The following is a 20,859-nucleotide window of genomic DNA, read 5'->3' as shown; positions in this document are numbered from 1 at the left end:
AAATCACAAGGGAATTGGTGGGTGCATGGGCAGACAGTTTTACCATGGGTTGCATCAGACGAACCAGGTAACCTGTCTGTAACTCCCAGCTGTCCTTTAAAGCCTGCTGTCGGTTTGCATCGCACCTATATTCTGCGCATAATCGGAACCGTGGAAATGCCCTTCTTTGCTGTAGAAAAATCTCTCTTTTTAATAAATTTCTGGTTTTTTTTTGTTATCTCTTTTGTACTGAAGCTGTCAACGCCAGCTTTCCTGATTTCCCTGGGCTCTTCTTACGATGTGCTACTTACATAAAGGCATTTTGGAAGAATAGCTCTGATTTTAATAATATATATCAAATTACTCATATATAATGCATGTTTTACATCACCAAGCCTTTATCTGGCATTTTAATCAAAGCTCACGGACTGCAGTGTAATGGACCCTAAAGTTGAAAGTGATGGTTCCAGAAACGTGTGATGTTTTTCAGCCTGACTTCCAAAGGAGCAGTGTTTGCACCAATGCTGAGCTGCTTTAATATCCCTCGCTACATATATTTCATTAAGAGAGGTCCATATGGTGTGTCAGGGAGAAGGGGAGTGCGGAGCAGAACCCGTGTCTGCCAGAGAAAACTGTTTTGCTCTAATGTTCTGCACAGTACAACTTTTGGGGAAAAAAAATAAATAGTGTCAGATGGGTGCTGCCAAATTTCGCAGTTTACTGACAAATTCAGGCTGTTCAGTGGCCTTTTTTCCTTTGGAGTACCCCGGTTTTTGGAGCCTTGTGATTTACACAAGATTGTTCATTTTCCTTTTGAAAATATGTTGTAGAAAAAGCCTCAGAATGTGGAACCGAGGGGCTGTCGTGTCAGTGAGCAGTGAGAAGGCCATCTAAGCATTGTGGCTTTGCTGTGCATCTCCGGGTGGTGGGACGGGGAGGGGCGGCGTTGGGATGCTGGTGTCCTCGGAGCACCCCATGCTGTCTCACAGCTGCCTTTGGTCTCTCCTAAGCTCCTGGTTGTTTTTGACACATCTGGTGAAGCTCTCCGGGTTTGCCTAGGGTTAGTTCACACCGATAAACAAAACCTGTCGCAGAAACGTACACCGCTTCGTACCTCTTGGGCTCACTCCAGGAGTCGCTTGGAAGATGCCACCTAATTAGAGCCTGGGGAGCTTAAGGAGCTGATTGTGAATGTCTGACGCTGGAGACAGACGCGGGTTTTATCCTTAGGGTCTCTCGGGGGCCTGGTGTGCAGATCTGGAGAGCTGCAGGGCTGATCCTGGTGGGGGCACAGCGCTGCACACAGACCTGCATGGCCTCAGCCTGGCTGTCAGCAGCCGCTGTGAAATATGGGTTGTGTTTTACAACATTGCAAAGTGACACTTTATGGCAGGTAGGTGTTATAAATCATCAGCGAGTAAATAACATAAAGCGTTTGTTTGCATTAGCTGCATTCTCTTGGTGTGGAAGTGCTGGCAAAGCCCTCAGTGGCCACAGAACATACTGAGGAAGGAAAACCTCTATGTTTCCTCGAGTTGTGGTAGCATATAGGCTAACAGAAGTTCCTCTGAAGAGATTTCCCAGGCTGTTACAAACCTGTGGTAGGGAAGGGAGCAGTGCAGTGATGAGCGTGCCAGGCAGGAGCAGTGCTGGGCCTCGTGCTGGTTGCATGCGGGCTCACTGCTGGGCCTGAGCTGTCTCCTGGTGCAGAAAGCTTCGCAGCTGCTCCTGAGTTCCTGGCTGCTCTTTGTGGCTGTTTCGTCCTGCTGGGTCAGCTTGGAATTCACTGTGTTGAAACCCAATTTTGCAAAAATAAAACAGAGAAGATTTTGCTGGGAAATCACGAGAATGTGAGAATAAGGAGAGTCGGAAGGGCCAGTGTCCTACAGCACGAGCAGCAAGGTTAAAACCTGGCCACTTGCAGTCTGCTGCGGATTGAGTTGCGAGATCAGCACTGTGGCCCTACGTACGTAAGGGTTATAAATCTCCTTTCTCATGACACTTAAAACTGGGTTAGCAAAAGCACAAGCAGGGTGCAGCACTGCTGCCTCAGCCTCTTGGGGATGGGACAGAACCGTTTGCTTTTTCTTAAAACATTTTCCAGCTTGCTGCTGGCATTTGAAAATAAGCTATTAAGAAATGTTTCTTTCTTTCTTACTGTTCTTTCACTTTGCTTACTTGAAGCATTGGTTACAAAATGAATGCTTGCTGCTGTCCTTTATCACACAGCGTTTCCAGCAGACACTGGAGGATTCAGCATGTACAATTTCCACAATGCTGGTTTTCCCTGTTCGAGAGCCATTTCTGTCCATCGCTGTTCTTTTCCATCGCTCTCAGCCTGGGTTTCCCTCAGTGCCAGGGATGCGATCCACCCTGTGTCACACACTGGCAGTGGGTGCTGTGCTGGGATGAGGCTGCAGCCACCAACTCTGACACCTTCTGCTTTTGCACACCAAAACACAAAGCACAATTAGAATACAGTTATATATCCTTATAGTTATTAAAGCTTGGATTAACAAGACATAAAGTTTTGTCTGGGGAGCCCTTTGCTGTGGCTCAGGGAGCGTTTTTGTGTGACAGTAATAGGCTACAGTTAATATACTTGAATGATACCAGAATTTGTGTAATAAGACAGAACAAAGAGGGTTTATTTGAGGCTGAGTTACAAAGGTGGAATTATCACTGTAACAATACACTGAGATGGGAGCTTAGTTATTGTGTCTTGACTTATTGTGGCATCAGGCACTGAAGCCAGCGAAGCAAAGTTTAAAAATACATAGACACGTCTCCGAAGGACACCTTGTCAGTCACCCGGGATTGATGTGTGGACCTGTCACCTTGTTCTTAGTGCCAGAATCCTCTCTTTGCCCATTTTTGCACTTTGCTTGATTTACAGAGCCTGTTTGCCGTGATTCAAGAGCCTCTTGTAGCGCTTGGAGGAGAGATTCATCACTGGGACATAATCCATTCAAATAGCTTTTGGGCAAGAAATAAAAAGTGTTGGGAGTGCAGGGACTCAAAACAGAACATCCCCTGGGAGAGCAGTGGTGTCTGTGGTTGGGCTGCCAGTAACAGGGCAGGCTGTGCAGCTCTGCAGCCATTGTTTCCCAGCATGGTTTCAGTTGGATCCCTAAAGACCCTCCGTGGGGCTGTGCCCCGAGGTGCAGCTCAGCGCTGTGAGCCAGGTGTGCACTGGGGCTGGCGGAGCACAGCACTGTGTGTGCCCACCCTGCTGGTGTGCTTGCTGCCCCAGAGCTGCTGCAGCGCTCTTCTGCAGATTAAAAGTCCCCAAATGTAGAAACGAAAGCCGTGTTTGATCAGGGGTGGAGGGACGCGGGAGGAGAGAGCTCTGCTTAGCAGAAATAGCCTCGGCAAAGCGTTCTTTAATATGCAAGTCAGTATATGAAAAGAACAATAAAAGGAAAGAGGGTCTAGCAGGAAATAAAATGAAACTTTTTTTCATTACAGTCAAGGAAAACTTAGATGAGTTTTTCTTTGCTAATAAACTGCACTGTTTCATTTTGCAGCTGAGCCTTTTTCTGAGGCTGACTGTGGCAATTGTTCAGACTTTTTTTCTACACTCTGGGCAATAAAAAGGCCCTTCATGCATCAGGAAACATAGTAATGCAATCCTTGTCTTATCTTCACACTTATTCAGCAGGTAGTTACGGAAGGGCAGGGGACGCCCTCTGAGCTCTTGGATTCTGCTGCCCACGACGTCTGTCCATCAGATCCGCTCAGCTGTATCTGCCTGGCGCTGGGGCTCTGCTCCAAAGCACCCCGGCTGCAGAGCTGGGTGTCATCACTGAGTGGGGAGAACCCATGCTGTTATACCCTTGGCGCTGTCACACGTGGCAGAGGGGCACGTGAGCAGTTTGTTCCTCTGTGGCTTTGTAGCTGGGTGTAGGGGAGCTGCTTGGTGCTCGGAGCGATGTCACAGCGCAGCACGGAGCCCCATTACCACTGTGCGAGTCACACTGTGCTGTGCTGCCCTTATATCTTGATCCTGGAAAGTACGCACAAGGAAATTGTGAAAATGAAATTGTCGTCTTCAAATAACACATCTTGGAAGGGCTTAGTTGGGCTTAACTGTATGCTGCAAGTTGAGCTGCGCTTAGCAGCAGCTTCCATGTGTTAGGGACCGCTCCTGAAATAGTTGGTGATGGATTCGGAGTGCAGGGCATTCAGAGGGATGGCTCTGATGCTCTCTCTGGCAAGAGGCTTCTGAAGGTGTCACTGTAGCTCATTATTGGGCATGTTTGTTTGTAGCAAACAGAACAGCTGCTTGTGTTTCAGTGTTGCATTGGTGGGGAAAATGCTGGTTTTGGAAAGAGGAGGCTTTGCACATGCTTCTCTGAAATTATTGCTCCACAAATATTTCAAGCTCTCTTCTCTCACCGAGTTTGTCCTGGGCTCTCCCCATCCATCCATCATCCCAAAGGGAACAACAGGTAGCGTGAGCACCAGGCTCAGAGGGTTTGTGGCTGCCCAGCACTGTCCTTTGCATCACTTTGATGAGTGTCACTGCACAGTGGTACAGAGGTGCTTGCACCTTCTTTCTGCTCCCTTTATTGTGGAGCAGACTGGATGGAATGCTGACCACCGTATCTGCCTGGAAACCCTCCGATGTGAGCATGGTGGGAGCTGCCCCGAGAGTCCGCACCGTGCAGGCAGCACCACTTAGGTGTTGTTTGGAAAAGAAAACAGATTGCAACTTTGCAGCGCTAATATGCAAACGAGCACTGTGAAGGGAGGAAGAATTATTTCTGCTGACGGCAGCTAATGTGCCGTGAAAGTAAAATTGCAAACTGCCTCACACCTGGCTCACCGAAATGCTGAAGGAGCAGTGTTCTGCCCGGAGCCCGCGGCACAGAGCAGTGGGGGCAGCCCCGTCCCTGCCCGGCAGCACCTGCAGGTGTTGGGATGGATGAAGTGCTGGGGGATGTGGGACCTGGGCTGGCACACATCGCTGAGTGTCAGGGCCGCGCTGTGGCTGTGCCTTCGCCCTCCCAGCATTTGATGTATGTGAGCCTCGATCTGGAGGGAGGTGGGTATGTGGAGTGTTCAGCACTGCGCAGTGGCTCTGCTGCTCCTTTGGGAATGCCGTGCTGAAACCACTTTCCCTGTCTGGTGAAGCATGCCTGGGGGACGGCCGACCTCTCTGGTGGCAAGGAATCATGGTGGGCAGCTAGACCCAGCTGCAGGACGTGATTGCGGAGGAGATCAGGCCAGGCCCACGGCTGGCTTGGCTATTTTGTCTCCATAAAAGCACAACAAGCACACGCATGCTCTGCAGAGGAGGGGTAACACTGCTATGGCCTCGCTGCTCCCCACGTTGCTGTGGCCAACTACCTTGCTTTAATCAGCACCTCACGGTATTGAGGAATTGTTACTGAGGAATTCATAAGGGATTGCATGTGGTGCCATCTTCAGTTTGTCCTGCTGCAGAAAGCTGCGTTTCCAGGAGAGAAGCGGCCGTTCTGCATCTCCGCTGGGAGAGCGTGGGTTGAGCAGCACCTCGGCCTGGCATGGGAGCACGGAGTGCACAGCGCCTGCTGGGCGGCTGGGAGCGCCTCGCTGCGCCCGGCTGGTGGGCGAGCCTGGGATTGCCGTGATTGAATGACTGTTTTAATTTCAGCCCTGACGGAGCAAAATTAGTTACAATGATATGTGTGCGTTGAATGAAATTGTAGTTTTATTAGCTATAATTGCCAAAGAAGACTTTTTAAAGACTCGACTGCTGGGGGGAAAGATTGCTAGTGCTGGAATTTGCTCTCGCACAGTATGGCGTTGATTGTGATCGCGGTGCACGAGGCGTGGGCCGTGGGTTGGTGAGGTGTCGCCGTGGGACGTCGGGACGCGCTCAGCGAGGAACCGCACCGCCTGCGCCCAGCCCCCGGCTGTGTGCAAATGTGCCGTGTGCCGCGGGTGCCGTTCTGCTGCAGCGTGGCCGTGGTCACAGTTTTTGGCCTGCACTGAGGGAACCGTTTTTTCTGACGTGCAGTATGTATCTGTCTCAGTTTGTGCGGGGGAGGCTGTACATCAGCAGGAGCGCATTGCTGGCGCTCAGATTTCACATGCACATTTAAAATAATAGCACCTGACAGTTTACTAGCAGCTAAGAGGCTTTTCTGCTTCTGGAAGCAAAATATTGTAGGAGTTGTGCAGTGTGTGTAAATAATTCGAGGAATTGGACAAGAATGTCCGGCGCTCTTTCTCAGAAGAGCTGAAGATGACAGACCTGTACAGTTTGCAGACCTGGGACAGAGGGGTAGGAACACAGCACAACACATGTCACTGAGTGTCATCCTTGTGTAATTCCTGTTCTCTTAGGGCCTCATATGAACGGGCACAGCACTAGATTGCAGTGTGTTGCTTCGTTTCTCTGCCCCAAAGCTTTTCCCTGCGGGGCTGCAGAGCTCAGAGCAGCCGTAGCCCAGCCCTGCCGTGCTTCTGGGGATGGGAGGGGGTCCCCACCTGCGCAGGATATGTCAGGAACTCAGCTTTTGGATCAGGACAGACTTGTCAGGACTGGATGAGGAGACGTGAGGAATAAAGGCTGCTGTGTGTTGGTTAGAGCTGTGAAAGTCAGTGGTTTCTCCGTGGAGGTTGCACCGAATGAGCAAACTTGATTCAAAGGGGAAAAAAAAGAACTTGGGAACATGAAATAGGGGCTGTTGTCACCCCTGTGCCTGCACGCAGACACCCTGTAAATAACAGCAGCCACAGTGGCTGCATTTATTCCTGCTGCCCCCTGGGTTTGCAGGGCCGTGCGGGTGCGGAGCACTGGGCTGTGCGGGATGGGGGCTGTGCCTCCAGAGCCTTCCTGCACAGGGTGGTCCTGGGCTGTCCCAGGGTGGTCTCTGTGGGAACCGGCGACAGCTCTGGTTTGAGTGCAGCTGATGTGGCCCAGCGCCCAAATCCAGGTTGCAGAAATAAAAGACCAGACGTGAAGTTTCCCAGAAAATCCCCAGTTTGAGTCATTGCCGTTTTCTGGCTGAGTATTCACTGATTTTGTGGCAGATTCAGCTGCCTTCGGTGGCTGATTGAAACTGCTGTCCTCGGGCAACTGAGGGAATTGCCTCTCATCTGCAGAGAGGACTCGGCCTTCTCACTCATTAGGGTGCGAGCGGCGATGGGCTGTGCCGGGTTTGATCATCTCTGACCGCTCAGGACGGAGCTGCGCAAAGGAGAGGAGTTGAAAATCCTGAAGAGGAAAGTGGGAGGAATGAATGAAGAAAAGCGTGTGTTCTAGTTCTGGCTGGATCCGTTGCATTAAATTCAGAGCTTTTCTGAGTACAATTAATAGTCATCTTATTTAGGTCATCCTGGTTTTGTTGCTTTAAATATATGTCGCCATTAAAGTAGAAGAAAATCAAATAGATTTATCTCTGCGGATCCCTCTGTGAACTAGTTGGGCATATTTTAAATAAGCCTGGAGCTGTTAGGATTATTAAAGCCTTTGGCTCCCCCATTTTTTTCTCTTTCCTCCTCTTATTCCTTATTCCTCCTTCCAGGCAGTGATTAAAGCAATGCTCTGGCCCTTCCTGTTCTCAGAGCCCCAAGTAGGTTGGAAAAAAAAGGTTAAACAAACTAAAACCCATTACCTGGGCTTTGTGTAAGAAGCCGGGTCTAAATTGGGTGTAGGTGTGGTGTGTGCTGTGCAGGGGAGAAGCCCTTCAGATCCACACAGTGTCCATTTGCTTCTGGCGTTGGCTGGCAACTCTTTCCTTTGCTGTAAGTGCAGAGACACTGTGTTCATTCCGAAGCGCTCTCTCATTTGTTGCTCGTTATTAGGTAGGATTCATCAGCCCCTTTCAGCCTCTGAGTTGAGCACTGTAATGCAGACGTTCACACTGGCTTCCATAGCAGTGTGCGCTGGTCAGGGCTGCCTTGGAGCACTGCCCAGGAGCTGTGCCCCGTGCTGTGGGGCAGATGGCCCTGTGGCGCTCTGGGCTGCAAGCAGCCAGACCTGGGGGGCAGATGGCCTGGGGAGGAATGGGTCTGGGAGTTGATGGGCCTTGCAGCCCTGCTTCGACCCTGCAGAAAACTTCCTGCAGCACAGAGTGAGGCTTTGGGCTTTGGGCTGAGACTGGGAGAGCTCTCCCTGCAGAGCAGCGCTGGGCAGCAGGAGCCGCGTTGCAGAGGGGTTCACTTCAGGAGGGTCACCGCTACCGAACGCCTTGAGTTTCATCTGCAGGCTTTGTGTTTTTTCTCCCCTTGCAGCAGGGATCAATTTGCTTACTACGGGGTTTCCTGCCAGTTACCTTGACTGCGTCCCTTATTTCTCCTTGGTGAAGGCTCGAACAAGCCGCTTGTGTTAGACTCACAGAGAACCGTGAGAAACGGGCAGTGTGTGAGGCAGTGTGGTTTTCTCATTCTATTCAGCCCTTTGTATATTCAAATTCTTCCAGTTTCAGCTCTTGCTGTTCTGCCAGATTTCCATACCATTGATGGGTTTTCTGCATTAATAAGTTTCTTTCTCCCCCTCCCTCCTGTACCCTCACCACCTTTTTGCAACCGGTGAAAAGTTTCTCTAAGCGCTGCCCTCTGCGTATTGATTTTCCTCTCCTGCTTGTCTGACCGGCTCTTAGATGTTTTATTTTGCAAAGCATTAATAGAATTTTTCTTTGGCCGTTGCACTTTGTCTATTCAGGAGGTTTCAAGAAGTCTCATTGTGTCACCGGACTATAGAGGAAAGAGCCTATTCTTCTGCTACAATGGCTGCCCTACAAAATAACGCAGGGTGGGGTAAACTCCAAAAGGGCAGAGACGGAGATAAAATGTTCTGACCTTAGGAAGCAGAAAAGATAACCAATTAGGCATTGTTAGAAGGGCACCAGCTGGCTCCAAGAACACCCCCCTGATTATCGCTCGTTACCGGTGCGCTCTATCCAAACCTGACACCGGCTGCAGGAGCTGCTTCCCCCACCCGGGGTTCCTGCCTGAGGGTCCTCGGGGGTCTCTAGGTCTCCGGAACTGGCACTGAGTGCAGGGGGTCATTCTTACTGCTGGTGAGGCCAAGAGCTGCGAGAATGACAAGAAAGAACTGCTGTATAGATGTAACCTTACTTGGAGATAAGTGGTTGTGGTGGGTGGAGCGCCGTCCTTATCAGCATCCCAGTATTGCTCAGACCTGTGAATCTTCTTCCTCCAAGTGATGAGAGGCAGCAGGACAAGTGGCTCTGTGCGTAGTGTGGTTTGGATTTCCATTGCATCAGCACTGTTAGGTCTCATGGACGGTGGGCATTAGGGAGGCATGCTGCTCTCTGTTTCCAGCTGTCACTAACACACTTTGCAAAGCACTTTGCAGAAGTTAAGAGGAGGTTAACCAGAGACAGGTTTCTAAATGCACCCTGGTATAACGAAAGGTTTTGCTGCTCTGCATTTTTGCTGTATCCTGGAGCGTGTTTTAATGCAGCAGTTAAGAGAGACTTGAGCTGTGTTTTGCCATCTGCACAGAGCAGGCAGGGGCTGCTGGGATGGGAGGAGGAATCCGTGGTGGCATTGCACAGGCGAGGAGAGCGTGTAGGATGTTGTGAACTCTTCTAAGGTGCATGGTTTATAGAAATCCTGAGTGTAAATACATGAAAATCTCGTAGAAATCAGTGGGGGGAGGGGGAAAAAATACAAATGGAAGAAAAACACCTTAAAAAGATAATCATCCCTGATGTCTCCTGCAATTTAGCAATGGTGCAGGTTTTCATCGCCCCCTGGTTTCAAACAAGGAGCAGGAAGCCTGGAAGTCTTTTCAGAGGGCTTGCAGGACCTTTCCAGCAGCATGCAGGACTGACCCACAGCCCCTGAGCACCAGTTCAAAACGTGATGAGAAATCCCAGCCCAACAACCTTCTAAAATAAGTGTAAAATGTTAGGTGTGGCTACACAGATTAAACGGAGGTGGAATAAATCATGCAAATAGTAATGAAAGTTGAAAGCAATTTGGTTGCACTTCAGTACGTTTCATCAGTCATCTCTCTTCTGAAGTGGAAATGCCAGGCCTGATGCGAATTAAACTTTCTCCCCCCTCCCTCTGCCCTCTCCTCCAGCTTTTCAAAGGGCCCTTTGAAACCCTCTGAATACCTTTCTTGGCTGACCAGATTTTGCCCTGCTCCCGCTCCTTGAAACCTCCCAATTCACAGCCAAGGCAGCAATGCCGATTTCGAGAAGTCACAGCCGTGATTTGCATCCATGATTCCTCAGCCCTCCTTTATCTCTACAAAAGGGAAAGAGGCTGAGGTGGGACATGGCGAGCTGGAAGGGCCGCCCGGACGTTGGGCTTTGTAGGGTGTCAGTACTGCTAACGTTCACTTTTCTGCTTTAGGATCAGATGTCAGCGAGCACAAAGGTTGGAAGCAGCAGGTTTCCAAGGGGCGATGCTGACTCTGAGCCAGAGGAAGGAGATGTGATGCACCTGCACTGCCTGAGCCAAGGCCTCCGCCATCATCCTGCTGTGTTTGTGTGCCTCTGCCAACCCAGCTGGGTGTGTTAAGCACGCCTCTCCCTTGTGTCTTGCAGGTAGAGGACGCCATGCTTATGTTTGACAAGACGACCAACAGGCATAGAGGTAAGAGAGCAGCAGCTCAGCCATCACCTTTGTGACAGAGTCAGCATGCTGAGCACAGCCAAAATCAGAGTCAGCATGGTGACCATGTGGCTAAATGCAGTGAGCTAAATCAGCAGAACTCCTTGTGTTTGAGACAGCTCCCTGTGTCCTGTGGGTGTACGGAGGAAGGGCTGTGTGGCATGTAATGCCACGTCCCATGTGGGTTTTCATATTGGAGGTGATTTCCATGGTCAGTTTGATGACTTACGTTTGGGAGGATCACTGTCAGGCTCTGTGCTGTCCCCAGAGGTGGTGAAGCCCGGCGCCAGCATGTGGCACAGAGAAGGGAGCTGCATCAGAACGAGGGAAAGTCTCTGTGTCCCCACTGTTCGCCCCATGGGATGTGCATCCAAGTAGGGTCAGCCCCAGTCCTGCTGGGAGAACTGCTTACACTCCTGTTCCCTACACACACGGCATCCCTGCAGTGCTGGTCGCTGTGCTGCCCACCTGCCCTCTGTTTGCGGTGCTCCTGGTAGAGCCACGCTCACAGCTCGGGGTCCTGCAGTGGTGCTGGGCACACACCAGGTGTTGCCACGTGGCACACAAGTGCCTCAGCAGACGTGCTGGTGGCGCTGGGGGTGTTGGCTGGGGGCTGCTTTTCAGGGAACCTGAAGCGATGTTCCCTGGCCCAGAGTCAGTGAGGCCCAGCTGCTGGCTCAGATGGAATCGTTTACATATGGTTGTGGGAAAGGTGACCAAGTGGGCTTGCAAAGCTTGAGGACCATGGCTGGACTCCCTGGATCCACCTGTGTCACAGAATGCGCAGAGGCTGTACCAGGGCGGTGGGTGCTGCGGTGTGCTGGGTGTAAAGTAGTAGGTTGAGGCCAGGATATCAGGGTGCCAAGCCCTTCGATGGGGTTTCAGGTGTGCTTGGGTTGTGAAGCTTGGGGCTGCTTATCATGCGTCGATAACAGAGTGAGCAAGATCTCCAGAAGAGGAATCCATCCACATATTTCAGTGGACAGATAAGGTTTCATCATTGCTTGTACAGCTCTGTGAAAATGAGCTGAGGATTATTTCAGTGTTATGGCCTTTCCTTTCAGCAGAAATGAATGATGCTGCGGTCCGGGTGAGCGCCTCGCGCTGAGCAGAGCTCCGGCAGAGCCCTGGCAGCTGTGGAGCCCTAGGGCATGAGGAGCACTGTGCCACCATTCCCTTCCAGCGGGACCGATGGGTGCTGCCTCCTCCTACTCTCACAAAGCACGTTTGGAGGCAGCACAGCTTGTGGTTCCCGCAGGACGCACAGCTGGAGGTCTGTCCTCTGCCCTTCATGCTCCGACCATGTCTGCGCGGTGGCTCTCGGAGGGGCTTGCTCAATTGACACAGCTGTTGTCTTAGCCACGGCTGCTTCAGCTTCCTGGTCAGCAGCGGGTCCTTGTCACTCACAGCCCAAGGGCAGCCCTGCTGGGATCAGCCCGAGAACTCGGGCTGAGTTCTTGCAGGAACGAGCCAGTCCTGCAGCAGGGGGACGCTGCTCTGACCTTCACCTCTGCCATGGAGTGGAGGGAGGAAGAAGCAAGCATAACAAGTCAGGAGGCGCAGCCTCTTTGGCCTCGTGTCTGAGCTGAGCCTGTCTCCCCAGACATTTTCTCCTTCCCTGTGCAGGTAGCTGCCACTAATCAGGCTAATGAGCTGCCGGGCAGGCTGTCATCGTGGAGCGGGTTCTGTGGCATCGATCGTTTATAAAATCACCCTGGATTTTACAAATTGTGACATTCTGATTGTGTTGGAAACACGTTTAAAATGCAGTAGCATGCGAGCAGCAGCGTTAATAGCAATTCTTAAAACCACTTGTGGGTTGCAATCTGTATCGTCAAATTAGCCAAGGGAAAGAGAAATGGCAGATAAAATATCCGCTGTGGTTTACTGTAGTTAGTGTATGCCTAGAATGATCAACGTGGGCAAGGAAAAGTATTAGAATTCACTCTCTGCTGCTGGAAGGGAGATACCTTTCCGTGCAAGCAAATGGAGGATGTCTGTTGGTGTACGGCCATCCCCTGTGTGCTCCGGTAGCTGTTGGTGTGGCCGTGCTGACATGTAACCCCCACAGATGGAGGCAATCCCAGAGCTGCTCAGTGCTGAGCAGTGTTACTAACGCCTTGGGAGGCCTCAAATAAAACGCTGACCTTGCAAATGGAGCACAGAACCTTTAAAATATTATCAAGCAAACCACTTTGTTTCCTCTGTGATGTCCTTTTGTTTTCTGATACCCCATCATTCCTTCGTGGTCTGTGAAGGAAGTGAGAGGCAGAGCTGCTGTGTCTCCTGCTGATCTGCCTCGCCACGCCAATGGCAGCTGGCAGTTCTGTGCTCGAGCCGAGGGAGCAGCGCTCGCTGCTTGGAGCTCCGTTGGTAAAGCAGTCTGACCTTGGTGGGACCAGGCTCATGCTGCAAGGCCTCTCCTCGGGGCGTGCTCGCTGTTCTCAGCAGTGGGACGCAAAGGGTGGATGTGGAGAAGGCCACTGTCCGCATCACCTTCTTCTATGATTCCATTTGTTTTTGGATAATGTTGATAATGTGGAATTTCCGCACCCTGAGCTGTACTTCTACATTTCTGTATAGGGAGAAAAAGCACACAAGTTCTGTAAGTGCTGTGGAAGATCACTTTTATCACTTTCTTTGCTGCCTAAAATTTCACAGAGCTGAAAATTACTGGGTCAGTCTTGAAAGGATTCAGTAATTGGAAAGAAGAACTGAGGGTAGTGTTATTTCGTTACCCTTGCAAAGAGCAGATAAAATCTTAAGTTCAGCATTAGTTATTGATCTTTGGGGTTGGAGGGAACCTTGCAAGATGATGATGCCCTTCTGCCTGCGCTGCACAGACAGCTGTGGGCTCATCCCTGGGGGTGCCCTGCATGGAGCTGCCGGCTGCTGAGCGAGGGCTGTGGGAGCAAGCTCATCTCCTCCCCAGCCTTGGTTCTTAGCAGAAGGGAAAGCAGAGCACAGTGTCTCCTGATGGATGAATTTGCTCAGGAACTCCTTTCTCCCTTTTCTTTCTGTGGCTGTTAAGCATATATGTGGACACAAGTCAGGAGAAGGTGATGGGGTGAGGTGGTGCACTGGGGTGCTCTGATGTGGGCAGTGCCCATACCGTGTGCTGCCTGCAGGGCTGTGTGCTGTGCTGCAGCGGTCCCACAGCTTGAGTGTGCAGAAAGGAAAATAAAGATTTTGACTGATTGAATCCCCCAAGTCGTAATTGCTGGTATTAAATGTAATGCTATATGTTTTCCAAAGCCGTGCAGCCCCCAGAGTTATTTTCATATCAATTAACTCTCACGTGGTTAGGAATGGCAGGGGAGAGAGGAGGGAAGTGACAGCATGTGATTTGGGCTTCTTTAATCTTAAAACTAAACAAAATTAAAGAAAGACAGGCTGTCTGCGTGATGCAAGCCATATCCCACGTGTGGGTGCTCAGAGCACCTCCCCAGCCCAGCGCTGAGCTCAGTGACCGCACTCCATGGCAGTGCTGCTGCCCAGGTGGGCGGTGTGCAGTCCTGCGTCACTGCAAGAGCAGGCGATGCAGCCAGCGGGACGCTGCCGGGCTCTGCCAAGGAGGGTGCTTTTCTCAGGAGTAAAGCTGCCTTTTGCATTGTCCGACTGCCAGAACCTCAGTTTTGCAGTTGACCTCTGAAGTTCTAATTGACATTTTTCTAGATGAGATATAAATATAATTAAGAGTCCCAGCAATTATTTGTTTATCGCTGTCTCTCTCAAGCAGAGCAAGGTCACGTGTGTTTAAAAAGACATCGCTAAGCGCTTTTGAGGAGAGTGTTTAAAACATATAGAAGTCATTGCCTGCTTTGGTTCTCTGGAGCACAGCTGTGTGTGCTGCACTGCACCTGGGGAGCTGGGATGGAGCCTGCAGCCTTTACAAGGAGGGGCTGCAGGGAGAGCTCCTCCTGGCTCTGACCCGGGGCCTTTGGAAAAGCATCTGCACCGGGGCTGGTATTTGTTCAGTGCAGTGAGTGCTTTAAAAGCTTGGGATGAAAGGCGTGACATAAGATATAAATGGAGGCGGCATTATTGTTAGCGCTTTGCTGGATGAGGATGGCTTTTATTCCCTTGTCGCTTCTATCGCTTCGTAAATGAGCCTCTGGAGAGCGCGGCTGTTCGGAGCGCAGCGTTCCCAGCAGCAGAGCCCGTCCCAGGGCGGTGCTGTCGGTCTGCTGCCCACACAGCGGGCTGGGGAGAGGAGCTGCACACGGTTTGTAAGCAAATATTTGCTTCAAAACTTCCAAGGAGGGCTGTGAAGATTAATTAGTTAATATTATTTACCATTTACAGACCTATCAGTGGAAGTGGTGATGGCTGAGCTATGGTGCCATCATTCACACCTATCTGTTGGGTTTGCAGTTATGACATGTGCCATATTAATATTTCATGTGTGTACGCTTTTAATATCACATCCTCACTTATAAATATTCATGTCATAAACCATATTAATGACAGCAAGGCTGAAGCAGAGCGCTCCCAGCTCCCTGCCTCCCATCCCGAGGTCAGACCCACGCCAGGTGGGGTGCAGGAGCTGGGCTGCAGACTGTGGGTTTGGAATGGCCCTGCAGCCCACCCGTGTCCGTCCCCCAGCACGTGCCGTGGGTCTGCGCGCTGCATCCCAGCCCTGCCTCCTGCATGGTGCTCCCAGCACTGCTCGCTTCTTCTGTGCCAGCAGCCACAAAGCAAGCAGGAGGGGCCATCGAGCCTTGTGTCCCTCAGCCCTGTGCTCTGGTTTCCTGGCCGGTGCCAACTGCTGCTGCATCAGAGCACGTTGCACGAGGTGCAGGAATAAATGCATTTAAGCCAGTGAGAGCCCTGCATCCTGGGAGGTTCTGCGTCAGAGCAGCAGATAGGTGCTGGCCACGCAACTCCAGATAATTATGGGATGTCTCGGGTGGCTGCTACCGCTCTGTGCCTGCCCCACACCAGGTAGCACCACCTGAGGCTCAGAGCGGCGGCCCAGCTGGGTCCTGCTGCTGTTCCTCCTTGATCCATTCTGCACCAGTGGTGGAAGCTGCATCCAGAGGAGCAGAAAGAGCCAACAGCTGCACTGTCCGGGACGCACAGAAGGCACAGACGTGTAAATGTTTTTTCTGAAGGAGGGAGAGCTCAGCTTGCTAGTGGCACTCAGGGGATGGCATGACATTTTTATTTTCTCATTTTACAAACAAATGTGGTAATAAAATGGAAAAAAAAGTCCCACCAACATGCAGTAAAGGTTGCAAACCCAACATGGCAATTAGTTTGGAAGTCTCCGGCTGCACAGTCAGACTCTAAGGTAAATACCAACTTAAAAGAATACTGCAAAGGACAGAGGATCTGTAACACCCATCCCAGAGGAGGTGTTGGTGGAGCTCCGGGCTGGGGGCAGCAGAACCTCCAGAGGAACAGGGGCATTTCCATCCCATAGAGCCTCAGTTCACAGTCCCTGCCTCGAGGAGCTCCCATTCACTCAGTGCTGAGCAGTGTCAACAGCTTAGTGTAATTAGACTGTGGTAGCACTGGCATGTGCAAAGTAAATAGCGGAGCCCTTCTCGTCTCTGGAAGGTTCTTCAGGAACCTTAAAGTGAGGATTGTGCAAATATTTAAGACAGTTTTTGAATTATAATGGTTCTGTTACTTGTCAGGATGCTGGATGGGTTGAGTGCTTGCAGCAGGAGCAGGCAGCATCATCCTCGCAGCATTGAGAAGGCAGCGAGTTCATTTAGCAGGACTGCAGTTCCACACTTTGCCACCTTCCTCCCCACTGCTGGGCAGCCAGTGTGAGCCCAGAGAAGTTAGCAGAAGTGCTGATGGTCTTTGCATGGAAGGGAGCCTGCGCCGCACTGACTGCTCGCTGGTGAGACCAGAAGCCTTCTGCCTGCATGGAGCAGCAGGACGTGGTTATCAGATAGTGCTGCGGTCTTGTGGGGCTGTTTGAAAATGTTAATTGCAGAAAAGCCAGAAGCAGGAGGAGAACAAAATGCAGCATTTACATAGATGGGCAGTCTTACTACAGCGAGCAGAATTAAAATCAGCGGAGTGACCTTGAGAAAGCAGCAGCTATTGCACAATGACGATGGGAGCACGGGGCACCTCGCAGTGCTCCGTCCTGCTGCGTTCTGTTCTGCTCCCAGTGCGTTGCTGGAAGCATTCTGGTGCAGCCTCTCAGTCCACATAGTGGGCACAGATTTCTGATTTCTTCCTGTGACGTCCATGCTCTGTATCTGCTGTGATGATAAAGGTTTCAGAGCCTTCTGAGGCATTCCTAGCAGTGCGGGGGCACAAGTGCAGCTCCACGTTCCTCCCATACCTTCCTGCTGCCGGCCGGTGCCCGTGAGCTGCCGCTGCCTTTCCTTGCACAGCCGTGCTCAGAGCTCCCAGTGATCTGCTCAAACAGATAACACCTCCTCAGGGCCTGGAATCCAGCAGTCATGGTGACACAAACAGTGCTGCTGGCACCAGGAGCTCTGCGCTGCCCCTGAGCAGTGCTGCTTTCCAGGCAGTTGTTGCCCTAAAACGAACTGCGCAGCTCCTGTGTGGGTGCATTACATCCCACCTCGTCAGTGCTCCTCTGTTAGCACTGCAGGGCTGTTACATCAGTGTCATCGGTGCTGGCATGCAAGGCTGTCACTGAGCGAGCTGGTGTGCTTTGCACTGTTCCCCATCAGTGCCCTCTTACCTGTGCTCCAAAGTGTCTTTCCCAGAACACCGGGTTTTAACACAAGATTTCTTTAATTAGGTTGATAAATACGTTCTGGCAAGGAGTGATTCTGCTTATTCTGTATGTTTGGTTTTTTTTTTTACCTATAGCTGAGATATGAACATCTGGTGTTTGTTTTTTTTTTGCTGGGTCTGATAGAATAAGTTGAAGAACAGCTTCTTGTAAAAGGCTGCAGGTCAGCGGTTTTGTTGGGGTTTCTGCTTTGTTTGTTTGTTTGTTTGTTTGTTTTGTTTGTTTGTTTGCTAATTCATATAGTGGTTTTTGGACCAGAAAGAGCACCTTAAACTAACGTGATAATTTGGAGATTGTTCTCCGTTTAGAAACACCTCCCGATGTTCACAGCACATCCAGCAGAGCATCCAGCCGGGAGCGCTGCTAGGGATGGGGCACCGCAGCTCCGGGCAGCCGTGCTGGGAAAGCCCTCCCCCATCCCCAGGTGCAGCCCCCGCCCATCCCCCCACGTCCCCAGGGAGAAGCCCGGCGAGGGGCTGTTCTGTGTGACTGTGGTAACAGCTTCACGGCGGCTGCCGGGTTCCCTGCAGGGCAGCAGCCTGCCTGCGTCCCCGCGGTCAGGGCTTGGAGGTGGGCAGCGCAGGGCAGGAGCAGCTGCGGAGCGCAGAGGGGAGCAGCTGCAGCAGGAAATTAGTCATTGGGGGAAGAAATGGATTTGATAAATAATAAAACAGTGGCATTAACAACAGATGCTTTCCAGGTCAGGTGACTGTGGTAGAAGAACCCAGCAACTGTGGGCAGCGGTAGGAAAGATAGGTGTCTGTGTTTCCTGATGGGTCCGTATGGAGAGGTGTGTGAGTGAGCGTGCAGCCCAGATGGGTGCATGCAGTGCTGTGTCCCTGCATTGGGTGACTGAGCGTGTCAGCTCTTCACAGCCCTGCACCAACCTCTCCCTGAGAACGACCCCGTTTGTTTTTATATTCCTACTTCTTCATTTTATTAACTGTTTTGATTTGTAAAATACCGTGTCCTATGCAATGGTTCCTTTATGGTGATTTAGTATGCTCTTCTTATCTTTCACCTTAAGTCTTTGATAACGTTTCAAAAATGAAATTGCTACCTGACACCATTATCAGCTCTTGGCTGCCTGCCGAGGGGAGGGGGTTACTGGGGGCACGGGCTTCCCAGAGCCGGGGCTGATGGCACACGGGGTGCCTGCAGGGATGGGGCACAGGGCTGATAGCAGGGCTCAGCGTGGGGATGGGGCAAAGCGACCAGGAGGACCGCAAGGGTGGCACGGCTGCTCCTCACCCCGCTCTGCACTGTGGCCCTGTGGGATTTTATCAGAATCAGCCCTGCTGTGTCTGGGTGCTGCCCCGGAGCGGGTGGCAGCAGCAGCGTTTGGCGGTGGGGCCGTTCTGTTTGCCCCCAGTGCCATAAAAGCCCACCTGGGGCTCAGGTTGTTGTTACTGGCATTGCGATGCCGCTGCGAGACTCCTGCGATGTTTGGGTAATTGAAATGTTTGTGATGACCGCGCGCTGTGCCCGCTGAATGTCATTTATCAGTGGGAAGGCATCAGCGGTGGGAATATCAGTAAATAGAACTGTCTGACGTGGCAGGTCATTTTTATTTTAATGTAGTAGATTTAATGAACTCTTGTCTTTATAATTCATGGTACTTGCTGAATGCATCCATTTCCCCTCCTTAATGACGTTCGTTACAGATCTGTCCTTTGTTCGAGGGCTTTATTACGGCTGCAGAACTCAGCTCTCCCCAAGTTGTCATGATACCCTCCCGAAGCGCGGAGGGCCGCGTAATGGATTGCTGCCCTTTACATTCGGAACTGTTAGTGATAAACATGGCCCAAAACTTCCCCGAGTAGTTCATGCATTATTAATGGTCATTACAATGGAGTCTCTCTGCAGGTTGCTCGCCAGCCCTGCCCGTGTGTTTGGGGGCACCGCCGTGGGCCGGTATGCCGTGGGGTCGCAGCAGTAGAAGCTCCCATATCTGCCATCGAGTGATTTAATAGCGTTTGTGTCCAGCCTAACCCAATCTACCTCACCTCACAGAGAAGAAAAAAATAATCCTGCATCAAAATTACTGCTTTTGGAACTGTCTTGTCTCTTTTGAGTAGGAACTGGAGACAACTAGACAAGCTTCAATGAAAGCGAATAAAGAAACATTACTTTCTGAACACAATCTTCTGTTACCAGTCACTTTTCAACAGACATTCAATCAAAATGCTAATAGCAAAGGCAACAAGGGAGCGAGGTTATTGTAATACTAATTGATAGGCTGCGGGGATGGGTTGTGATAAGTGCTGCTGAAGATGTATTTTTGAAATATGATTCTCTTTAATTACAATGATACTAATAAAAAGGAACAAATGATTTAATGATAGTTTTCTAGGTAATGGCTTAAAGATTTTGTTCAAGTTATTTTGTAGCCTTTAAAAAAAAAAAAAAAACAGGAACTGTGAAAACCTTAAAAATGAAGCCATTGCTGAAGGTAGTGACTTCATCCAGACTTGTGTGGCTATTTTGCATCAGAATTAACTCTGTCAAATACAAAGCTCTTGAATAAGAAATCCAATCATTTATTTCTACAATAGACTTTGCTGGAAGCCCACGGTGGAAGCCACGTTGCATGTAGGAGTGCATTTACTATCTAATACTTGAATAATTAGGATCAATTATGCCAGGGTTTTAGGATGTCTTGCAGGAGGGGCAGGCTGTGCTGCGGGGGGCAGGTCTGGCTGTGGCGTGGGGTTTCTGCCTGCTGTGTCCTGTGGGAGCTGAGAGGAAGGGCAGCTCCATTTCAGCTAATTGTCAATAGATTAATTGATAGTGAAACAAAAGCGGCTTTTTCGAGTGGAGAGGTGTTTTGCTTTTGTTGACGTGGGTGGGGGCTTTTCTGGGGCAGGAAGGATGAGCTCTCCTGCCTTTCAATTTGTCAGGCTCTCTCTCAAAGATCTGCCACAGAAGAAAGGGTAATTAATAGGCTTGAAGTCATTTCCGATGTGTCAGTATTTCTGCCTTGCTTCCAAGTGATAATGTTCGCTGGCTCGAGGCCTCCAGGGAGCCTTCCATCTTATTAACTTGTCTGGGAGAAGCAGTGAGTGGGGACAGCTTGGGCCAGTGGGTGACATGAAATAAGGATTTGTGGTGTAGTGAGCTGTAAACACTGCAGCCGATTGAGTAAAAAGTGGGAAGGAGAAAAAATAAAAAAGAAGGGAAAACAGTACTAAAAAGGCACTCGTCACCAACGTAGCAGCACACGGCAGGGGATGGTGTGCTTTGTGTGGGCTGACCCCAGTACTGCACACAGCTGTGCCCCTGCATCCAACCCCCGTGCTGTGTGCTGGTGGTCTGCAGCCCCTCATTCACTGCTGTGCTGTGCCACGTGCAGGGCATCTCCTGTCCAACACTGGGAGAGGAAGGAGCAGCCGTATGTGGTGCCGAGATGTTCACTGAGGATTTTGGTAACCATTCCTGCCGCACAGCTGTGCTTGGTCCTGCTGGTGTGAGCAGAGCTCTGTGGGGCTGTGCCCAGGTGTGGTTGATCCTGCAGGTGAGAAGTCAGGCAGCTGCAGGTGGGCTCAGCCCTCAGTGCTGGGCAGTGC

At 50.9% G+C, this 20,859-nt stretch overlaps 1 protein-coding gene across 1 annotated transcript in view; it reads left to right on the top strand.

The window, feature by feature from the left end:
- LOC104913913 (RNA-binding protein Musashi homolog 2-like) overlaps positions 1–19,645 on the top strand; it is a 57,251-nt gene extending 37,606 nt beyond the window's left edge. The window contains exons 2-3 of the mRNA XM_019621971.2: positions 10,497–10,545; positions 19,160–19,645. Of these exons, the coding sequence (XP_019477516.1) occupies positions 10,497–10,545; positions 19,160–19,263 (153 nt within the window). The 3' untranslated portion in view covers positions 19,264–19,645. The remainder of the gene's footprint in view (positions 1–10,496; positions 10,546–19,159) is intronic.
- Positions 19,646–20,859: the final 1,214 nt, after the last annotated feature.

This window comes from Meleagris gallopavo, chromosome 21, assembly GCF_000146605.3.
Source record: "Meleagris gallopavo isolate NT-WF06-2002-E0010 breed Aviagen turkey brand Nicholas breeding stock chromosome 21, Turkey_5.1, whole genome shotgun sequence".
NCBI classification, from domain to species: Eukaryota; Metazoa; Chordata; class Aves; order Galliformes; family Phasianidae; genus Meleagris; species Meleagris gallopavo.
This window is presented reverse-complemented; position numbering and strand designations above follow the sequence as displayed.